At 35.2% G+C, this 23,858-nt stretch overlaps 1 protein-coding gene across 2 annotated transcripts in view; it reads right to left on the bottom strand.

The window, feature by feature from the left end:
* Nucleotides 1-19,010, bottom strand: part of LOC142335465 (uncharacterized) — a 68,250-nt gene extending 49,240 nt beyond the window's left edge. Inside the window, exons 1-3 of one of the 2 annotated variants that reach the window (XM_075383974.1) lie at nt 18,902-19,010; nt 18,228-18,647; nt 5,227-5,393 (exon numbers count right to left, since the gene is read on the bottom strand). In XM_075383974.1, the coding sequence (XP_075240089.1) occupies nt 5,227-5,393; nt 18,228-18,597 (537 nt within the window). In that variant the 5' untranslated portion in view covers nt 18,598-18,647; nt 18,902-19,010. Of the gene's footprint in view, nt 1-5,226; nt 5,394-18,227; nt 18,679-18,901 lie in introns of those variants that run through there. The other variant, XM_075383976.1, reaches the window with a different exon arrangement.
* Between the last annotated feature and the right edge of the window lie 4,848 nt (nt 19,011-23,858).

Below are 23,858 nucleotides of genomic sequence, written 5' to 3'. Positions count from 1 at the left end.
TTTAATCGCTTTGGACGTTGAGAATGTATCTTTATTTTCAGCTTTCATACAAGATAAAAGTCTTTTTATTGTTTGGATCATTCGCTCCACCAATCCAACAGCTCCATGATCACCGACCGGAGCGTCGGGAATGTTAATATTATTTTCCTTACAGTAGTTCGTAACTTGTTTACCTACGAGACAAGTTGCTTGGTTTAAACGTATTGTTCGCGGGATTCCATGAGTATATGCGTAGTCACGAAGGAATTTTACTACATTTACCCCATTAGCATTGTCAAATGTTCTAACTGTCGGATACTTGGAATAACGATCAATACATTTTAAGAAATAAATATCTTTATCTTTATCGTTAATTATCGGACCCCCAAAATCAATTTGTATTTCTTCATCAGGTTTTTGACAAGCTTTGTGTGGATGCCATTTGGATTTTGGTACAATAGGTTTTAAATTCTTACCAATCTCTGTACATGGGACACAATCTGAAGTTTTTGTCAAAATTTCTCTGTGCATGTATGGCCACCTTGCGTATTGAGAAAGGGAGATCATTCCCCAACTACCGGGATGTGTCATGTGAATTGATGCTAACACAGCTTCTTTGATTGAGTTTGGGATAGCAACACGTTTGTCGACACAGAGGCAGCCGGATTTTACATGAAGGTCCTTCCAGAAGGAATGTATGTACGGGCTGACCGCTTTACATCGGGCCTCGTCGTCCTGGATGACGCAGTCTCGAATTTCCTTCAGCACCGCGTCCTTGCTGGTGAGAACTGCGAGGAATGACTTTGTAAACAGTAGGTTGAGATTGTTCTCAAAGATCTCCTCCCGGGATAGCTCAATGTCATAATCTTCGGGTGATGATGAGGCTTGGGTGTTGCTGGGTCCGGCGCTTGTAGTTGTTATTGGTGTAGATTGGGTGCGGAATGTCACTCTTGGGGTTTGTGGCGAAGCGGTGGGATTATTTTGCGATGCCTCGTTTGCTGGCATTGTGATATGATGTACTTTTTGCTTCAATTTTGCTGTTGAATTACAATGAAAATTTTTGCGACTGGATTCGCGATGCGAGTGCAGTATCAGATTTGAGCAATTGATTTGCGTGGCAATTAAAGCGAGAAATGAATTTTGAATTGTAATTATTTACTTGTGCTCGAGTAGTGAGTGAATTATTTGAGGCATTTGAATTATGCGTGCTACTTTTAGCAGGTTTGCAAGAGTGGACGCGCGTCTTGTTTACTTAAAATTTGTATTTGCTGTTCGTGGGCCACTTTTGGAAAGGAATTTTATTTGAGTGAATAAATAAAGATGTAATTGCGTCGCGAATGCGGGAAATTGTTGCTACCATTAATTCCTCATCATATTGAGTGATGCTTTTTGCTTTTTGATTCGGTTGACGCGAAATATAATCAACTAAACCCATTCTAGTGCCAGGATTATGCTCTATATTAAAATCAAATGGTAACAGACGATCTATCCATCGTGTTAATCTGCTATTGTAGGATTTATTGGAACGGTGAGATTTTAAGACCGAAAGAAGTGCTCTGTGGTCTGTCAAGACTGTAAAATTCCTCCCAAATAGATAATATTTAAAATATTCAATGGCCCAAACCACACCAAGCAATTCTAGTTCATTTATACTATAACGTTTTTCATTGCTATTCAGAAAACGAGATGCAAAAGCCACCGTTTTCCACCCTTCACAATCTAATTGCTCAAGCGCAGCGCCTGAACCTTGGCGAGATGCGTCGCATTTGATTCGCGTTTCCAGTTTCGGGTTAAAATGAGTATTTTCTGTAGCGTTTGCAATGGCAGTTTTGATATGCTCGAAATGTGTTTAGTGATTTTCATTCCAAATAAATTTCTCACTTTTCTTTAATAAAGGCCGAAGAGGGTGGCATATTTTGGCAAGATTGAGAATAAATTTACTTAAATGATGAAGGCTACCTAGGAATGATCGTAATTGTTTCAATGTTTTAGGAGCTTTGATTTCTGCAATTGCTGCTGTTTTAGACTCTATAGGTCCAACACCACTTTGTGAAAATGTGAAACCAAGCCAATTTATCTGATGTTTTGCGAAGTGACATTTCCTTAAATTAATTCTGAGATTATCAGCCTCGAGTTTCTGCAGGCATTTGTAAACGTAATTGAGGTGCCATTCCTTATTACCATTGCTAACCACAATTATATTATCAAGAAAACAGTATGTGTTAGACAAACCAACCAGTGTGTAATCCATTGCCTTTTGAAACTCTGCCGGCTTATCCGTAAGACCATTAAATCCCGTTTTAAAACGATACGTACCCGTTGCGTCGCCACAAATGATATTGAAATTACAATGACGTGCGGTATCCGGGTGCAAGTTTAATTGACTATATGCGTATTTTAAGTCAATCGTCGAAAAATAAACATGTTCTCCATGATTAGAGTCATTAATGTGTTGTGAAATCGAATCGACAAGGCTATCTATATTTGGCATTTGATACTTATTTTTGTGTATTGCTTTGTTCAGAACTTTCGAATCAAGACCTAACTTTACGGATTTGTCCTTCTTAACTGTAATTACGATAGGAGAAATAAAGTTTTTATCAGAGCATTCTTGAAGTTTTTCAATATGTCCTTGTTCTGAAAGTTTCTTCAACTCGTCAGATACTTTGCCTAACAGATTTATAGGAACACGACGTCCTTTTTGGTGTGATGGGGTAAAGTTTCTATGAAATTTTGAACGAACCATATGTACTTTGGACTTACCAATTCTGGAGATTAGATCAGGAAAATCGATTGCAATCTGCTTTTTGATTGGAAAGTATTCTTGGTCTACCTGGTTGATTGTTGTTTGATTATTTGATTGTTGAATTGAGAGTCCGTGAGCAGGAAACAATTCTCTACCCAACAGTGGGCGATGACCATCCGTCACTACTTGAATTTCTATTGGATTCGCGTACCAATTGTTGCTTTGAATTGAAGTTTGAAGAATGCCTAGCGTATGAATAGGCTCGTTAGAGAAAGTTTTCAATTGTATGGGATTCGCCTCGCGTATCCACTTCGAATCTGAGTCTTGGGAAACGATTGAATTTGCCAATGATTCATTTATTATTGTGCATAAGCTACCCGAATCCACCAAGACATTCCTTGCTGTACTTCCAAGCACTACAGGAAGATTGATCGCTTCCACAAAAGTTGCGAAGTCTGTCGAAGATACTGCAGCTACACAATTATTTTCATCTGATGAGTAGTTTGTTTCCAAATCGGGGTCAAAATCAGCCGAAATTTGATTGACGTCCTCAGCTTGGTCACCTTTTTCTACATTATTGACCCGTGGCTTAGGTTTTGGGTACGAATTGGGGTCTTTAGGTTTTCGACAAACCTTTGCCAAGTGGTTTTCAATGCCACAGTTATTACATTTCTTTCCTCGGGCAAGACATCTATTGCGGTTTTCAGGAGTCCAGTTAATTCCACAGAAATGACAAATTGTGGGCTTTTTCCGTGCAGTGATGTTCATAGTGGAAAAGGGAGTAGCATTCGCGATGCGCATCCGTTGTACTTGATTAGCTGTTGAGTTGAGCTCAGTTTTTTTGCGTTCATTTTGAGTTGATTGAGGGTACCCATTTCGATGTTGATTGCTATTGCTAATGCTTTGTCGGGTTCTACCGTTTCTTTTAAAAGTTCTTTTTGAATATCTTCATTTTGCATGTTTGCGATGAAAACGTCTCTGATAATAGTATCCCCTTTTTCTCCTAGATCACAATTCTCCGAAAGTTCTTTGAGATGACCATAGAATTTCTCAATCGGTTCTCCCTTTTGCTGTTTCCGTGTAAGAAAAAGATATCGGTCAAAAGTTATGTTATGAATTCGAATGAAAGTTATATTCAAAACATCCCAAAAATTTTTTGTTGAAAATTCATCTAGATTAACATTCGAGTTTTTCGAATTAAATACTCGTCGTCCTTCCGTTCCCAGACTCAAGTACATCAATGAAGATGCTTTTCGATCACAGAGTTTCCACGGTTTATCTCCGCATATGCCTACCGCTTCAATGCGTTGACAATGATTCTTCCACGCTGTTTTTGCCTGTTCGTTACGGGTGCGTCGATCTCGTTCTGATTGTGCTGTCGGGTTTTCGACTGCGTCTTCATAAGCCGGTTCAGTTGGCAGAATAACATTCTCTGGAGTATCGGCTAATAGAAGATCCACTTCAATTCCTTCGCGAGCAAGAATAGCAAGTTTTAGTTGCGTCCTCCAATATTCCCATCGAAGTGGGGGCTCTAGGGTTGCCTTTTCCCAGAAGGGTTGAATTCCGAGTGGAGATTTGCCGCTGTCCTTTATTGCTGACTGCGCCATGTTATATTTAAGTTTAGCGATCAGAGTTAGAGTAGTGTCGCGAATACACTATCTCAAAATTATACAGGAATCGCGGAGCGAATCCGTAAATAAGTGTGTTTTACTAAATTTGCTTAATGTAATCGCGGTGCGAATCCAAGCTAGAATTTGACTTGAGTAAATTAAGAGCATTTACAGAAGCAACTTGAATTCAGATTGATAATCGAGATTATGATTACTTATAATAAAATACTGTGAACAAACTATGAAATAATTTGGTAGACTAGCGGGAACATATTTATACGTGAATAATAAGAAGTCATAACCTTAGTTATGATATGTATGATATGAATATTAAAATAGAGGGTAGACTTATAATTAGGTACACATAAAGGTTTCGATATATATATATATATATATATATATATATATATATATATAGGTATTCATTTGTATCACAGTTTCCCAGGACATGTGAGTCATGTTTGGGACCTTTTTTGTTTTTGCCAAAAGTGGTTAGGAGATTATGTTTTTACAGAACAAAACAATTAAAAATTTGTCAGTTTTGGCAAAATTTTGCCCAATTTCTTCTCTAAATTGGGGTCTTTTTGAAATTGGGTTGCCTTTGCTATGCTGCTAGGAGATTGTGATTACAGAACAAAACTATTGAAAATTTGACATTTTTGGCAAATTTTTGCCCGATCTCTGCTTTAGTTTTCCAATATCTTTTTCAATTTTATTCCAGTTTTTTTGGTAATTTAGGGAGTCGTCTCTTTTGATTTTTGCCCACATATAGGCGTTTTTAATTACGTTTTTTATACATGGGATTTATAGATTCGGAGCTCCATAGCAGTCAACTGTGTACGTTTTAGGTCCAAAAGTTTTAAGCACAAAAAGAACAGAAATGATTTTAGCCTTGTACACGACAGTACTGCAGTTGATTGGGTAGTAGGCTACATGGTGATAGTCCATAGTCAATCCATATGGTCTGCCTTCTGTGGTCGGTTGTCCATAGTCACAATCATCCCTCTTTCCGTTTATCTCACATACACCTGGCCAAGTGTCGTTCTGGATGTCGACTTCTAATCAAAGCAAAAAAAATATATTTTTCTCAATTGAATCCAGACTGGAAACAAGGAGGCTCGGTAATGTGCGTACGCACGTAGTGTTCCGACCCCATTTTTGACTTAATTGGCTACCAAATGATGAAGAGATAGAACATTTTCAGATACATATTGTTCAATAAACAACAAATGGAATACAATAATGCCACGCTAGAGGACCGATGGAACGTAATGTTAATAGGACTACAAATAAAGACAATACTAAAAATCGAATAACAAACATTAATTAAGACCAAAACTCGATGTCTATATTTAAAAAATCATAACAAAATCAAACTTGCATCAGATAAAACCTGAGAAAAACAACTTAACCTATACTTCATTAGAAAAGACATTGGACTTGTCGTCAACATGACTGGGTAACAGGTCGACAAAAAAGAGCCAACAGGTGCAAAAACACGTTTCTGTTCTTGAACATAATTAATTTCAAACTGATTAATATCACTGGATATTAACTGAAATCATTAAAAAGACTACGTTCGTATCTTCATAAGAAGAAGTTGAGATCTGTCATTATCCAGTGTACGTCATGTGACTACAAAAGAGAGGACAGATACCGGCAAAAACACAAAATTCAATTACGCTTTGCGCAAAAATGACATTGAAGCCGTTAAAACCATAAAACTTTTCACTAAAAGCATTAAAAAAGTTCAATTGCGCAAGATTTCAAAGCCTGCCAATGGGACATACTATTAATGTTATGATTAAAAAAAATGATAAAAATTCTTTAAAATGTACAAATTTTTGAAAGTCTCAAACATCTCGTAGTAGTAACGAAGCCAAAAAACAAATGGTTGATCCTAAAACTGTTGTAATGATCAATATATAGATCAATGGAAACGGGTTGTGAACGGTCTTTAAAGAAACTAACCTAAAAATCAACAAAAAACGATTTGGAAAATTGCGATGCTCAAAAACCCAGATGTTTTTGAAAACAAATACTTTAAAAAGTCAGAACAGACATAAGATTTCAATAAAAAGAGATAATTTAAGTTGCAGCGCCTCAAGAAGCCAATTGGGCCTGTTATTAATGAGACTAAGACAAGAGACTAAAAAATAACAACAAATACAGGCAGAAGCCAAAACTTCACAAACAATTTTACGACACCACAAAGTTTTAGGCATTATAACTATAAGATGTTATCAGCAACAACTGTTCATTTTTTCTTGCTTCTCATCTGACCATCAACGAGTCTTTAACATAAAAGGACAACAAGAGAAACCCAAAAACTAAACAGTATAGAAATCTTGAAATTTTTTTTATCTAAGTAAAAGGTCAAAGCTGTCAGTCAAAACAAATAACCAAACGAGATAATAGTGTTTGAATCAACAACAATGTTGAGACTTCTTGTTAGTGAGATTGAATTACATGGTGGCAAAAATGAAAGCAAAAGGAGACAGTTGAAAAATTTTGTTTTTCAAAAGTTAATTTTAAACTCATTATAACAAAAAGTTATATGCTGAAGTTTTAAACCAGTTCAATCATACGTCCTACAGAAGCAAATGAAACCTATCATTATCAGGTGTATGCCGTACAACAAAAAGAAAAAACAAACATGCATAAGCAAAAATAAAAAAAAATCAGCTAAATTTTGCGAGAGAACCATGCCCCAGCTCAAAAGCATAAACTATTCAACAAAAACAATAACAATTTGAGATTATCTTTTCCAACGCTGTGCATATTCCCTAATATGTATTTCATTCAATTGGACCTGACAATAATGTGATATTTCGACGAGAAACAAAATGAATTTCCAAATCGAGAAACAATAGTTTAAATCGAAAAAAACCCGTGCAGACTAGAATTTATAACTCAGAGGAAATGAGTTCCGACTGTTTTTACTGAGACTAGGCCAGAAATTGAGAGAACTGAGATTAAATAGTGGCAAAGTTTAGAAATTCTCCAACAGTTCCTCAAAAGAAAAAAATTCAAATTAATACTGAATGCATTGTCTAGGTTCACTTATTCTTCATATAAAAGCCAATCAGATCTTTGATTGGGCACACTAAATTATTGGACAACAGAAAGCATAACAAATGAAAGAAAAACATAAAACATCCACAAACATTAACGAAACCAATTGGTCAGAGCCATAAAAATAATGAGCTTAACCAAAATATATGGGAGTTGGCCGAACTTTTTTTTGGAAATTGTATCTGTCATTATTCTTTCACCAAAGGTTTCATTGAAAAAGCTGATTTTTTTAAATGTCGGTTGTTTGTCAACTTTAATGGTTAAGGGGATCGTTTCTGTATTTAGGCCCGTACTTAACGCCAAGTCAGTATCAGTACTGGGCAATTCTAATTGCAAGTACTGATTCAGAGCCATGCTCATAACACAGTTTAGACCTGTCCGTCCTGTGCAAGTCTCGGTCACGACTTGCAAGTCTAAATCCAAGTCTCAGCCAAACTTGGCAGGTTTTAATCCAGGTCTCGGCCGTAAAAATAGCTGAAAAGATCAAGATTTACAAAAACGCGACATGTTTTGCATTTATCTAAGGAGCCCTTGTCTTGACTTAATCGCTAATTATGTTCTAATGAAAAATAAGTTTTTTCTCGGTACCCATTGCTTCAGTTTTACTATTTTAGTGAACACTCGGAACATTGAGTCGAGGTTTTTATGATAGAAAGTGCGTTAGTCTGCCAGTGTTTCAGTGTTATTTTAGTTATAATAAGACATAACTGAGTTCTCTGCAATAAAAACAAGTGTTGAAGAACAAGCCGGTTTCAATCCCAATATGATCTGATAAAAGTTTTTGATAAACAAAAAGTACAACCGATGAAAATAAGCTCGTTTTAATTTATGTACACCCCCCCCCCACACACACACACACACACACACACACAGACACATAAACACACACATATATATATATACACACACACAGAAACCAACACACATATATATTGAATTGAATTGAATTGAAGTGAAAACATTGAATAACTTTTTTTTGCAGAAGTGAAAAAAACATTGGAGTACCTGAAGAAACAAGTTTAAAATGTTCTGTATGTAAACTTCAAAAAAAATGTATTTTAAAATTAAAAGAATTGCTTGAAAGTAATTTTTAGACATCAATTCTTTGCACCTTTTTTCCGTCAATTATTCGCTTTAGTCCGAAAAAAAGAAGCGGTCGAAGTTTGCTTCCAAAATTGCCCTCATGGGTCATGTGAGCGTCAACCTGATTAGCGTTATAGCTATTTTGATGCCCATGGTGCGTAGTTTTTTTGCAGTTTTGTCTTCTAATTACAACAGAATTATATTAAATATGTTTTCAACTTTGAAACCAATAAAACAAATTTGACACAATAATGTTCAACACACAACTCTCTAGCTTCACGAAACATAAATAATTCAGGCGTGCGAAAAATCGAAGAGGTTTTGTGTTGTTTCAGATGTATAGCTCGACAAATAAAAGAATTTAGTGATCTCTTAAATTGTTTGTTTTTTAGCAAAGCAGGACGAAAAAAAATGTTTTCTATTGTCGCCTTCAGACACGACGCAAACACAAACGATTTTCTAGTTATGTAGAAAAAATTCCCTCTAAAAATTCCCAGAAAATTAACTAACTGACCGGAAGTGTAAGGGATCTTCAATATCTAAACTTTTAAGTAGTGGAACTACTCTGGCAACTTTCAAGATGTCAGTGCAAATTTTTGAAGCGTGTCATTACAATTTTCTGAAACAAGAGAGGAAATAAACGGCCTTAAGATTTTCAAAAAATGAACTGAGATGCCATCACAATGCAGAGTTTTTGATTTTTAAAAAATATTTTTCAATACTTTCTTGAACTTCTGCTGTTGCAAGAAGCACGTTTTATTATTATCTTTTTATCTTCAAGACAACTCGATTGTTTTTATTTTTTTTCCTTTGTGCTTGAATTGTTTTGTCATTGTGCTAAAATAAACATCAAATTTTTCTGTTTTTGTTCATTTTTGTTTAAACTTCAGATCTTTATTGTTTTCTGTGTATACATTAAAAAGACCTTTAACATCCAATTGAACATTTGCAGGTTTTCCAACGTTTGACAAATAGTCTTTGTTAAAATGTCAACTGATTTCTGCATCATACTCAGATTCCAATATTTCCAAATTTGACTAGTTACTTTGTTTTTCAGGGCACTTAAAGTTTTTTTGTTTCAAAATTGGGCTCTTTAATCCGTTTTTGATAAATTTTTTTGCTACCATTTTTCGATTATTGTTGTTTTGAAAATTGTTTGATTACTTGGTATTTTCTTTGGTGCAAATTGTTCCAGTAAGAAATCAACACAAGTTTTGTATTTCAAATTCAACAAAGGTTCCATTTCAGTATCATTACAGAACTCAACTTTCAGTTGATTGCTGGCAATGATGCAATCTGTAGATTTTCTATAGAGATCAGCCAGACTGAGAAGCCTATTCACAAAAAATAGTGGTCTGGAAAGCTGCTTTAAAATAACATTTCTAAGTTGTCTTGAGCATTTTTGTTTTTTATTTAAAAACAAAACCAATAGGCCGCTAAGATAATTTTAAGGAAATGTGTAGTTCACTTTGTGGTGGTCTATATATACAAAATATTGGTCCGGTTGTTTTGCCTTTTTGTTTTATCTGTAAAATTAGATGTCTGTGTATGATCTACAAAACAAGATATAGTGATCTGAACTGCAGTTTTTAAAATTATTTTGTTCAGTTTGTTTTGTTCAAAGAATATGATCTAATGAAGCTGAGGAATATGATGTCACTCTGGTTGCTTTTTTCGGTTCAAAAATCGTACTTATATGATTGCATTAAATTCGTTTACTTTTGTTTTTGATTGTATTGATTAAAACTATGCAGTCATTGTTATGGTTAGCACATAGCTAGTTTTCTTTCGTGTTTGAAAAGAAAACCAATAGGGTGTCAAGATATTTTAAGAAAAAAATATAAATTTCTATGTAGAGGTCTGTATTTACAAGTTACATGGCCAATCGTTTTACTCTTTTGTTTATCTGTACAGTCAAATATTCAGGGTCTATTTAAAGTTTACAAAATAATCTATGATGCTCTGAAAAGCTAATTTCAATATTATTTCTCTTAACTTGTTTTAAGCATAGCATATGATCTAAAGACGTTGAGGAGTGAGATGTCTCTGTGTTTGCATTTCGGTTGTAAAGATTGTAACTAATTTAGTTTTGTTTTGACTGTTGATTAATGTTATGCTGTCGTTGTTAATGTCACCACTTAGCCATTTTCTTTTTTGATTGAAGATAAATCGGCAGGTTGCCATTATCTTTTAAGAAAATGTCTAAATTAAATTGTGGGGGTCAGTATATACAGAATATTTTGCCCAATATGTTTCCCTTTTTGTTTTATCAGCACTTTTAACTGCTTATGGTTCAATTTTGATTCCGGTACCTCATAGTCAGTTTCCTGTAATACGTAAATGGCAACGACTCCTCCTGGTTTATTTTGATGTTTTTTGCAACTATTTTTTGATAGCGTATCAATTTGTAAAACTCTATTGCATCATTGTCTATTAGCCACTTTTTGGGCAAAGATCGTTTGTTTTTTTATTCGAAGAGCTAATTAGAGCAATTAAATCTTTACGATTGAATCTCATAGATCTTATATAGAATTGCAAAACAAAATTCAATCAATTGCACGTCGTTTAGGCTAATCTGTACAATATTGATAAAACTGAGTCTAATTTGAGTTGAAAAAATTGTTCGTTTCAACTCTTTTCGTTAAAAAAAAATAAAAGGACAGAGTACAAAATATCTGAAGAGTTTTCTTCTCCAGGTGAATCGCACAACCTACTGAGCAGAAATAAAAAACCGTCACAACGCATATAGTATGATCGTTGCGGTGGTGGATTGCTATTTGTTGTATTTTGTTTGTGTTCTGGCACATGGTGCGCTTTCGTATTTTACTCTGAATTGCTTTATCTTAAAAACCTTTGACAGCTTTTTTTCGATACTTTTGTATATTCACTTTACATAAAATTTTTTTAACTTGGTTGTTGAAAAATGTAGTGACTAAACCCAACTCGAAAGCATATTCCAAGAAAAATCTGCCATAAGATGTTTATCGTTCTTTAAGATTGGTGTGTTATTTATCTTGAGTTCGCAAGCCATGACTTCTTGCCATATATTTTATTTGTTTTCTTCAAATTACATAAATTTGATAATCACAGCGCAGTGGGTACTGAGTTTCAAGCGTTCTGTTTTCCTAAAATTTGGCAAGCCCAGCAATTTTGAATCTTCGTAGTTAGGTAATTTTTCATTAATTATACAGTCTGTTGATGTATAAAAACTTTTGATCAGGTTGATAGCATTGTTTTCAATTTCAGCAAGTTTTTCATCTTTTTCTTTATATTTATGCGAAAAAACTTCTTTTGGTCAGTCATAATCTTTACTGACTCAGATAACTGTTTGTAATTCGGTAATGTCATCTGTTTTTCCTTTTGCGGAAATAACAATAACGCAATGTAATAATTTCTGTCGCAAAAAAGATGCAAAAAGAGCAAGCAATGTGTGATTTAAAGCAGTTTTTTAACAGAGTGCACAAAGTGAACAGAAAGCCTCTAAGCGCTAGCGTGCAGTGTCCTGTTTTGTGATTTTCTTGGATTCCAACTGTCAAACGGGATGTCATATCACAATCGTTTGAGTTTTCACCGAGTACTTGATCTATTGACCAAAGATGCAGACCATCCAACTCCAAAAAAAGTTGCTCAACAAGTGCTTCGCTTTCGAAATAGTAACAAAAAACTATAGCAGATTTAGCATAAATATATCAACCGTTTCTTGCATGTGAATTGCCTCTGCTTGTTTTCATACTCCTTTGTCAACAAAAGCTATGTCCTGAGAGCACTAATTTAATTATTGTTTCTATCTGACCGTAAGTGGAGTAGGCTTCAATGACATGTCCAATAGGTTTTGACAAATAGGAGTGCATTGTAGTCTGTTGGTATAAGTCCTTTTGAATAAATGTTCAATTTGTCCCGTCTGATACAAATAGGGGGTTTGTAATACTTGGCATAGTGAACAAATGACACCAATTTTGGCGCACTTATCATTTGAATTTTAGTATTAAACTAGAAGGCCCGCAAAAGCATTGCAAGGAAATCATTTTCATTAAATGAAATTAGGCTTTTTAAATATCCGAACCTGGGCTAGAACCCATGCCCCTCGTGTGAATGCGTTAGGTCTTACCGCTTAGGCCAACAATCCCTGTTTTTGCGTCTATTGCCCTAAGTAACAGCAGCCATTTGGTCAACCTATTTTTTGTTTTGCTGTGTCGCATGTTTGAGGAGCGGAAAGACTCGTTCAGAAAACAAGCTTCTCAATGGTGAGATAATGCGTCTCAAATCGCATATACTACATTACGCTGCAGGTTTGCGGAACTTTAGAACATGCAAAAAGTAGGAGTTTAATCACAGTGACAGCACTACAAAAAATATAACATCAAGAAAAAGAGGAGGAAAGAAAACGAAACACAGGAGTGGATAAAAACTACTATTAATTTTGGGCCACCAAAAAGGAGCAAATAAGATTCATAAGTCTCATCCCTTACGTTAACGATGCGTATTGCATTTGACTATTGCTCTTTATATATCAGCTTTACTTTAGTCAATGGACAAACATTCCAATTTTGGCGTCCAGGGAACAATGCTTCTTTTTCTCTCGGTTAACAGCCATTGATTTTATCCCTTAAGCTACCGATGCCTATCAATTACATCTATTACCCTTTCTAGTAGGCACACTTCCTGTTGATGTCTAATGGCTGGCGTGTTGTTGGTATGCGGCTCGCTCAAAGAACGCAGAAATATGTGCAGATTCGAAGCCTAAATAAGGCGGTATAGCAGGTCTCAAAGCGCATGAAAAGAAGCATTGTTCCCTGGTTACTCCAGGTTGTAGCTCAAACAGTCAAAGCGTGTGAAGGTGAAGCGAATAACCATTGCACTTAAGTGCGACTTTACATTTAAAAGAATATAGAAAAAATTCTTTAGCAAAGGACGAAAAGAAGAGAGGAGTGGACGGTCAAACAACCCCAAAACGGGTGATCAAACAACAATCACCCGTTTTGGGGTCAAGGAAACCAGAACCGTTTTTCGGATCAACTAGAGTGCGAGACCATGCCACTCGCTTAACATTTATAGATCCTATCGCTTACGCTATTGATGCATATTGCATTTGTCTATTGCTCTTTATGAATTTGCAATCCTTTGGTCAAAGGCTTGAATGGATCGCCTGTTGTTGCAAGCTTAATGGACGCAAAGCGTGTAATGATTAGGAGCCAAATTATAACAAAAGAGAAATACTGGCAAAAACGAAACGCAAAAAAAAGGAAATTGGGCAAAACAAAAGTAACGAAAATATAACGAACGGAAAGAAAACCAACTTCTCAAATTCCTTGACGTAGGAAAATATGCATCTTTTTACGCCTTTAATTCGACTCGAAACCCGAGGATAATTGAGGCAAATAACTACTAACCTAGAACTCGAAATTGCTTGACAATTATTGGTCTTATCCTCCACGCTACCGATGCATATTATTTAAAATATTGACTTTTCTTTCAGCAAGTTCTAGTTTAGTAGTTATTTGCCTCAATTGTTTTCGCTATACCGCATGCGTTATAAGTGCATACAATGAGAGTGAGCAGCTTAATTATGGTGATATAGCCCCTCCCAAAACGGATGTATTACACTTTGCTGCATTTTTGAGAACAGTTAAAACATCTGAGGATTCGATCTAAATTATGTTGGTACAGCATTTGAGTTACAATTAATCTATAGATAGATAAAGATAAAATCCTTGAACTAAGAAAGATTAGAAAAATTAAAATTAAAGAGAAAGAAAAAGAAAACAAGAAAGAAAGACAAGTCTGGATGAAAAACAACAATTACCCGTCTTTTAGGTCAAGAAATCAAGAGCCGTTGTTCGTATTAACTCGGCTGCGAACCTATGCCCCTCGGTTAACAGAAATAGGTCTTATCGCTTACGCTATTGGTGCGTATTGCATTTCTCTACTGCTCTTTCTGAATCAACAATTTTTTCGGTCAATTGTTTTATTGGCTTTCCTGTTTTGGCAAGCTTAATGGGCGCAAAATATGTGCAGATTAGGAGTCAAATCAAAAGATTGGAAAGAAAAAAAGAAAAAATAATAGGGTACGAAACAAAATAACGAAAGGAAAAAACCAACTTCTCTCATTTCTAGTTTAAAGAATAATGCGTCTTTTTACGCTTTTAATTAGACTCGAGCCCCATCTCACGCTTGACAGTTATTGGTCTTAAACTATACGGTACAGATGCATATTACTTAAGCCTATTGACCTTTCTAATGAGCAAATTTTTGTCAGTAGCAATCTGTTTCGATTGTTTTTGCTATGCGACATGCTTTATAATTACAAAAATTGAGAGAATTAGGAGCTTAAATATTAAGATATCGCGCATCTCAACCCGCATGCATTACTACCATATAAGAGAAAAATTGGATTTTTTGTCTCCCCTCTGCTTTTGATTTCTGCTCATCAAAATAAAAGTGATCTGAACAGAAACCCTCTACGCGTGGAATTGACTTGATTTATATCTTGAGAAACAAAATTCACTGATTTGAGAAAAGATCAGCAATTCGCCTCAGCAGGTTTTAATTCTCACTAATCGTTTCGACCCTCTTGAGGGGGCGGGGGGGTTCATCGTAGTGAGTTGTGAGTGGTACCAATGAAAAGCCCGTCCAGCGTAGAATATGGAATTAAAAAGATTCTGTATTCTAGGGCGAGTGCTTGAGAAATAATTTTTTGTGAATATTAGACCAGTTAGCGGTGTTTTTATTCACATTTTCCGTAAATTTTGCCTAAAATTTCATTTATTTTGCTAAAATATGTTAAAATTGTTAAAAGTACTGTTGGGGATTTTGTTTTTAAACGCAAAAAAGTGCTATTGGCTGTTTTGATATAGCTTTTTGTCCAAAGTTTTGGCTATTATTCTCAAAATTCAGCCTTTTTCATCAAAATTGAACAAAAGAAGCATTTTTAGTCCACTGTTATTAATATTTTTGCAGGTACAAACCCCAAAAACCACTAATACATACTTTGTAAAACCCAAAGGGGGTTAGTTCTACTTCCACTTCAATTGAGAGCGCTCTGGAATTCAAATTTTGCCATTTTTTGTTAACTTCACTCAATGATCTATAAAATCTATCTACAAAATTTGAAATATTTATGTGTTCATAATGGACGGACAGCCAGGCTAGTTTTGGTTCAATCTTGGACTTAGGATTCAAAAATAATTGCGATTGTAATCGGCCGCTTTAAAAACACTCTTTTCACTGTTAATTAAAGAACAGAACAATTTAAATGAAAGCTCACTGAGGATAGGTCCAATTCGCTTCCTGGTCATATTCAAATTATTGTATCTATTTTTATACTTCAAAGTTTTTGGTTTTTTTGACTTCTAAAAAAATTTGATTTTTAACTAAACAACGGCCTATTGAACTTTACCACAATTTTCCTTCTAATTTGGTCAACTTAAAGCCTTGTGTCAGCAAAGAAGGGATAATTTTTTCTTTCAACTGGATTAAAATCTATTCTTTATTGTAGATTGACGCATTAAGTTATGTTTTTCTGGCTTTTAAATTACTAGATTTCACAATTTTTTTCATATTTAGCCATTTGCACTTTTTTCACGTTTTTCTCGTTTTGTCACTTTATCACATTATTTACAGTTAACATATCACTTTATTGGCGTTCAAAATAAGTTATAAATGAACACATTAAAATCTTTTAAGAAACGATTTCGGTTTTAATGGCTTCTACATCACTTTCTCGAAAAATATAATTAGTTTTTTAGTCTTTAACTGTCGTTTTTACTTTGTCTTTTTAGTTGTATGATATTTCCTGGATAACAGCAGGCCTCATTGTTGTTTTGGAGGAATAGATGAGCCTATGTTTAGATTTGAGTAGATAGCTGATGACTTTCATGACTTTGAAAACAATTGTTTTAAAAAATCCTTTTATAACCTTGCATTTTGTTCATTTTTCGTCTTTTTGTTACCTAGTCTCATTAACTACATGTCTCATATCACATTATTGGCGTCAAAAGAAGGCGCAAGTGTAAAAAACTTAAGGTTTTCGTTTTGACTTTCCTGCCTTCGACACAGTTTTTTCCCAAAAAAAGTAAATTAATTTTTGATGTTTGTCTAAACTTAACGTTCTTTTTAGAGAGGTAAAACATATTCTGAATTGTTACAGATCTCAAGTGCTTCTTTTGGACGAATAGAGGAGCCTATTCAATTACGTCATTTTGTGATTTCATGAGTTTGAAAATAATTGTTAGAAAAATACAAAAAGTTTTTCTTAATTTTGCCCTTTTTTCTCTTTTTTTTCTGTCTATTTGTTACCTAATCTCATTAGCGAGAAGTCAGGTACCACATCATTGGAATTCACAAAATAAGCAATCAAACATTTTCTGAGAGGCAAAATATCATTTTACGGCTCCGACAGCGTATTCTTGCAAGTTTTTTTTTGGATTTTTGTTTGTTGTTTCTAATTGTTGGTCTATTTGTAACCGAATAAACAATTGATCAGTGACAGGTATTAATGCCTTCCTATAGAGGCATGGTTAATCATGATCCTGTTTGACGTTTTCAGTTGATTTCTAATGGCTTTAATTGCTTTGAAATCAAAACTTTTTACTTTGCTGTTTTTTTGTCTAATTGTTACCGAGTCGTATCATGCGCTAGTCGTGTCGCTTTTCTTGTGGAGTAAAATTTACTTTGTTCAGTTTCAGTTTTATCTAACGCTATTTTGACTTCGATATTTATTTTTTTAAAAAAAACGGACATTAAGTTTTGAATGTAATTTTTGTTTGTTGTTACTGTTTGATTTTGTTGTTCGCCTTGACTCGCTTTCATAATAATGGCAGATCTCACCAGTCTAAAGCGGCATTCTTTCCTATACTGAGTTATTTGCGTTGAAGGTGATGTGTTTTTGTTAATACACCATTTTTTTCGAAAAATGCTTGAATTTTGGGGGTTTCCTATCCGTTCCTCATTTGGTAGACAATTGTGCCAAAAATGTGGATGAGCAGGTTCGGAACGTTATGTGCAAATGCACATTGCCGAGCCTCCTTGTTCACAATAAACAGTAGATTTCAATTCTTTTCGGGATGTAGATATACCAAAATCTTGAACACCTAGAGGATTTCTATTGTTCTAACGGTAAAGTTTCTGCATTGGATCCTGCTTCAAATAATTGCGGAAGCTTATAAAACCTTATTTGTTAAAGTCTTGCTTGGATCTTGAAATATAGTTTTTGGATAGTTCAAGTAGCGCACACCAAAACAATGGAAACTTAGGGACGTTATGGCTTCGCCAAAGTAGCACAAATAAACGTTTGAAACAATCAGGGATGTGTTTCAAAGTACATTATTTTTTATTGTTTTCGTCAGTTTTTGGAGGAAGACTTGAATCGCCACGGTCGAATTCGAACGCGCGCACAGCTGAATTCCGTTTTCCTATGGTACTACATTGAACTTTTTACGAAGTTTACGGAGTTGGGTTGCATTCAAAAACTAGGCTTTTTGAAATTGGAAATTGGTTACCATAAAAGTGACCACTATTTAAGAAATGTAGAAATATGGCTGCAAACCTTGTAGCGTATTTTCTGATTGAGAGTAGACAGTGCTAAATTAGAAAGAAACAATTTTTCCGAAACTAGGCTATGCAAATGATGTAGCCTACTTTCTGCAGGTCAAATTAATCGTATCCTGCGAATGAAAAGTTAACCATAATGCAAAGACTGCTTTATGAATGCAGAATTTGATTAAATATCAGCCTACCTATTCCATTTTCAACGCAGATAGGCATTTCAATCTGCTTCATGCCCCCGTAGGTACATTTGACATCTTTGGCCAATTTTCCCTGTCTCGGGTTGTGGTGGTCGATGTTGTTCAGAGTGCACAATGTCCGGCCACAGTGGTTGATCGACTTGCAACCCGGAGTCAGGGCACACAAGGAGGCGCATCCCTCAACCCGAGGCACCCTCCCGTTGAACCCTAGAGACATTGCACCGGACATTTTGAAGCCGTGAATCAATTCAGTAAAATCATGTGAACGGACTGCCCGCTCGCCTCTTTTCGAATTGAAGAGAGCGCCTTCCAGTGCAATAATAAACCGAAAAATTGACAGCCAATATTCGATGAGAAACATTTTGGATCACATTTAGATTACAATTCTTCTTTTAGTCTGTTTTTGGAACCCTAATTAGCGAAATATGGAGCGAATATGACAGGCGATAGTCGAATTGGCCGACAGGGGTAAAGCCGAAAAAGAGACTTTATGCCGACCAATTATACACACCAATTATAATGGTTGGTAAATAATGACATTTTGACCAATCCTGTTTGTAGATCATTGAGAGAATTAAGCTGTAGGCTAAATGTCTTAATTTTTGTAGGGTTAACCCCTGTCGGTCAATATTTGAAGCAACGGCCAGATTTATCAGCCAACTAACGCGTGTTTCAAAGAAAATGATATTGAGTAGATAAAAATCAATCAAAGTGGAAACAATTATGTTTTTAACCAAATACTTGAGTGTTAAACTGTAATACCTCGATCGTAAACTACAGTGATTGCAATGAATACTTTCGGAATATATTCGAAATAATTAATTATTTGAAGAAAAGATTCTAAACAAAGAACTGTTCAAATGATCTTTTGTATCTTTTCACAAATCTGAATTGGTGAGTTGCGCCATAAAATGGATTGCTTTGATGCTTCGCCGAAACTGATTGTATTGTATACTTTGAGGGGCTTCAACAAGTTGTCATTTTAGAAGTGATCCTCCCCCACAATTACGGATTAAAGAGCTGCAAATTTTTCAAAAACAAAAAATAAGCGGTCACTGTATCCAGCACCGAAGTATCACAAAAATTTATCATTAATTTCAAAAATTTATTATTTTATATACCCTAAAAAGTATAACCTTAAAAGAGCGTCTCTTTCACTTATTCAGAAAAAAAATTGTAATAAAAGACATAATTTTTGTGTTTAATTGCTCTCAAACAAAGCTTGTGACAAATATATTAGTTTTGCGGCCTTTTTTGGCCCATTTTTTGCATGACCGATTTTTCGTCTGACTCTTTTAACTTGTTGTTCACAAAAATGGGATAAACAGGTAAAACCCTGAGGGCGTTAAGTGGCTGAGCAGCTCTGTTACCGCCTTAGGCTTTGCTAGTCTCTAATTTTGCGATTAATCAAAACTGTTTTGCGGAGACGCTTTCATGGTGTGAAGAGTGGTTTTTAATTACATACTCTCAAACGAAATATGTAGCAATTATACTTAACAGCAAAAGTAAATTAGCACCCCCTACTTTTCTTAAGTTAAAATTCTATTTTTGACGCTAAACTACTCCATCATTAATCAAATTTTGGAGAAGATTTTTACACCAATAATTGCCTAGACTAGTTGTCTTGCGTACTTATGAAACTCAGATAGAACTTTAAAACAACTCACCAATTACCCCAATGTCAAGCTGACGAATTCTATCCAGTTTCAGAGTGAAAAAAGTTATTACGGGATCAAAATTTTTTCACATTTTTTCTTTTCCTTTTGTTTATCAGATGTACACACTTAGTCATAGAAACCTGGAAACCTATCACAACTAGTGAAAATTTTGTTTTTGCCGTAAAACTTGGATGGAGTTCATCAACTTTACATTGAGAGTGCTGGAAATTGAGCGTTATGATTTATCTGAACTTCATAGGTAGGCGAGTGGACTAGTTTACGGGATCAATGGTGCAAAAATTGTTCTCAAAATGTTGTTTCAAATTAGAGAAATATTTTCACAATATGTACTTCGTAAAATTAAAGAGCGCTAACTTACTATTGCCGTTCAGTATATAACATACCAGTGGGTTTTTATGCAATATTTCGCGTGATTGATTTTTCCTCTGACACTTTTGAAATTTTGTTTCCAAAAACTGAATAAACAGGTAGCGCCCCGAAGGCAATAAGTTCTCCTAGAGATCTCCAGATATTAATTTTTAAGTATTCAAATCACCGAACCCAACTTAGAGTCAGAAAATCATTGAGTGGAGGGTAGTTCCTAAGATGTTGACCCCCCCACACTTCAACATTTGCAACCCCCTCCACCTCATTCCACTCATGACTTCTCCCCGACTTATCCCCCTAGAATAATATAGCTTCTACAGTACAGTATGCCCATTTTTTGAAAATTCCACAATAAAAACAGTTGTTTTATAGTCTGGCCTATCGTTGTTACATAAAGTTTGCCATATAAAATCTTGCTTTAATTATTTAAATTTTTGTTCACCATAATGTTTTTTTGTGTTTAGCTTTTGTTCTATTAAATGATAATTATGATAAAGACCTGCTTTATGGTGAATACGACTTTGTTGAGGAATGCATTTCACCAAAACTGTTCTGAGAAAACAATTTGTTGGCTTGAAGTGGCGTTTCTAATTCTAAGTTTGAACCCCCCCCCCACAAAAAATCCCCGTACACCTTCCCTCACTAGGTGACTTTGACCCCTTCTTGTACAATTCTCCCAACCCCAACCCTATCCCCCCAGTCGTTTGACCCCTCCCCCCCCCCCTACAGAAACACTTGACCGAAAAATTATCTTTATAGTAGCATTTCTATAGGATTGTTATTTCAATAAAATTGTATATCTCTTGTACAGTAGACAGATAAAAAACACAAAACCCTAACCTACAACCAAATTGAATTATATTTTTTCGTCGTTCAATAGCATCATATTGGTTTTCTAGCCTAATCAGCCATCCATCAGGGACTACAGGACACAAGCTAACGCTGCCAGAACATTCTAAATTTCCGCGCTCCAAAAGGCATTAAATGTGAGCAATTACGTGAAATATACCAGTCAGATTGAAGAACACAGCCGTTATGGGTTCCCATAACGTTAGATGATTTGCTCTCAAACAACAGACGGGGTCAACTTAATTCAAAGCGTTCTTAGCTTAAATTGTTTGATGGGTGATAAAAAATCGTACCCACAGATCTTCTAAAATCGGACGTCCAGTCCTTGACGAACATATTAACTACTCACCTACAATGGTTTTAATTTATCTCGGAAGTAATCGCATTTATCAATGAACTCTAATTCAGAACAAGAGCAACTCTTAAAAGAAGATCTAAAGTGTAGAAGAATCAATCAAAAAGTCAAAATTTTGCTGAACAGCAGCACAAAAACGGTCAAAGGCGCGAAAAGAGGCAAAAAGTACATACGTTTGCAACAATTGCATCAAACTTCGTTAAAAGGCAATTAATAGAACCAGCCAATTGCTCAAAAAATATAATTAAGTGATGTTTTGCTTAGTTTTGGTGACTAAGATTTTGGGTTTTTGATGTCAGATTAGGTTAGATTTGTATAATGAAAGTAGAATTGGTTTGAGTTTAATAATGATAGGATGATAAGACTTGTACTTTTCCCACAAGCTATTAAACTTGTTTACTAAGAAAATTAGAGCCAAAGTTTGCGTAATAGGCATCTGAAAGTGGTAATCTAAGTGTCCATACAATTTCTGCGTTCGATCTCGATTTTCGATAATTAACTTACTACTTTAAACATAACCGACTAACGCTGGGCAAATTGATCAAGACTTTTGCGAGGTTGGATAAATTTTAAGTTATGCTTAGGGAGGCTAGCTTTCGCTTAATTGCCTACAGTTGAAAGCCGGGTGGGTGACTTCTTAAAATCGGTCAAGCAAAAGAATGGCCTTAAAAATACTACAGGTCTGATATAATTGATACCAAAATGCGTTTGAGAACAGTCAAAAAAGTTGTTTTCCTGAACATCTGAAACTAAGGAAGAGTGAACAGAGTGATTGAAAGATATAACTAGTTCAGAGTAATTTTTTCAAATAATGTTGAAACAGCGGTTAAAAAAATAGGTAACGCAAAACATTTTTGCTTTAACAAATGAAAAAAAGCATGAAACATGAAAAATATAGCATGACAAGTAGTGAAAGATAGTGATAAGAGATTTTTTATCTATTAACCTGACTCCACAGGAAGTAATTTTTATAGTCAACAATGCAGAAAGCCTAATGCAGAAAGAATGCGGAAAACTTTGCTCTAGAAAAATAAATCGTTATTGAAAAAAAGCAAATAATGGTGGCAAAGATGAAGATAGTATTTAATTTAATTTTTAATTTTAATATAAGAGATGGCAGTAATTAAGGGACTAACTGCATATTGAAATTCCTACCGCAAAGCATTCCACTAATCAAAAGAAAAATTTTAAGTATTTTTAAGTATTAGAATAGCCGAACCTAACTAAGAATTAAATTCATGGAGTTCAGGGTAGTTTTTAAGAGGTTGACCCCCTCCACTTCAAAAAATTCAACCCTCCCCACCTCATTTCACCCGCGACCTCTCCCGCCACAGCGCTCATCACCCGACTTATCCCCCCAGACTAATATGGCTTCTACAGTACGGTATGCCCATTTTTTGAAAATTCTAAAATAGTTGTTTTATGTACTTGCCTATCGTTGATAAATCATTTTTTTAATATAAAATCTTACTTGATTCTTTACAAATTTTTTGTTAAATATAACATTTTTTTGGTGTTCAGCCGTTTTTCTATTAGGTGATAGTTATGTCAAAGATTTACTTTATGCTGAATACGACTTTGGTGAAGCATGCAGTTCACCAAAACTACGTGAAGGGCGGTTCTTAATCTTAAGTTAGAAACCTCCCCCCTTCAGTGACGGCAGCCAATCCCCTCCCCCTCCAACACTCCCCCGTAGTACACCTTCTCCATTCGGAGACCTCGAACCCCTCTAGTATAATTGTCCCAATATTTTGAGTTCAATAAAATTGTATATAACTTGTTCAGTAAATAGATAATAAACACAACACCCTATCCTACGACCAAAATGAATTACGTTTTGTTGTTGTTCAATATCTTCTTATTGGTTTTCCAGCTCAATCAGCCTTCCATCAGTGACTATTGGACATGAGCAAAAGCTACTAGAACTTTCTAAATTACCGCGCTCCAAAAGGCATTAAATGTGAGCAATTACATGAAATATACCAGTCAGATTGAAGAACACAGCCGTTATGGGTTCCCATAACGTTAGATGATTTGCTCTCAAATAACCGACGGGGTCAACGTAATTCAAAGCGTTGTTAGCTTAAATTGTTTGATGGGCGATAAAAAATCGTACCCACAGATCTTCTAAAATCGGACGTCCAGTCCTCGACGAACATGTTAACTACTCACCTACAATGGTTTTAATTTATCTCGGAAATAATCGCATTTATCAATGAACTCTAATTCAGAACAAGAGCAACTCTTAAAAGAAGATCTAAAGTGTGGAAGAATCAACCAAAAAGTCAAAATTTTGCTGAACAGCAGCACAAAAACGGTCAAAGGCGCAAAAAGTGGCAAAAAAGTACATACGTTTACAACAATTGCATCAAA

The sequence above is a fragment of the Convolutriloba macropyga genome, chromosome 2 (assembly GCF_964194025.1).
Source record: "Convolutriloba macropyga chromosome 2, txConMacr16.3, whole genome shotgun sequence".
Lineage (NCBI taxonomy): Eukaryota > Metazoa > Xenacoelomorpha > Acoela > Convolutidae > Convolutriloba > Convolutriloba macropyga.
Note: the sequence above shows the minus strand (reverse complement) of the source record. Positions and strands in the feature narration are given on the sequence as shown.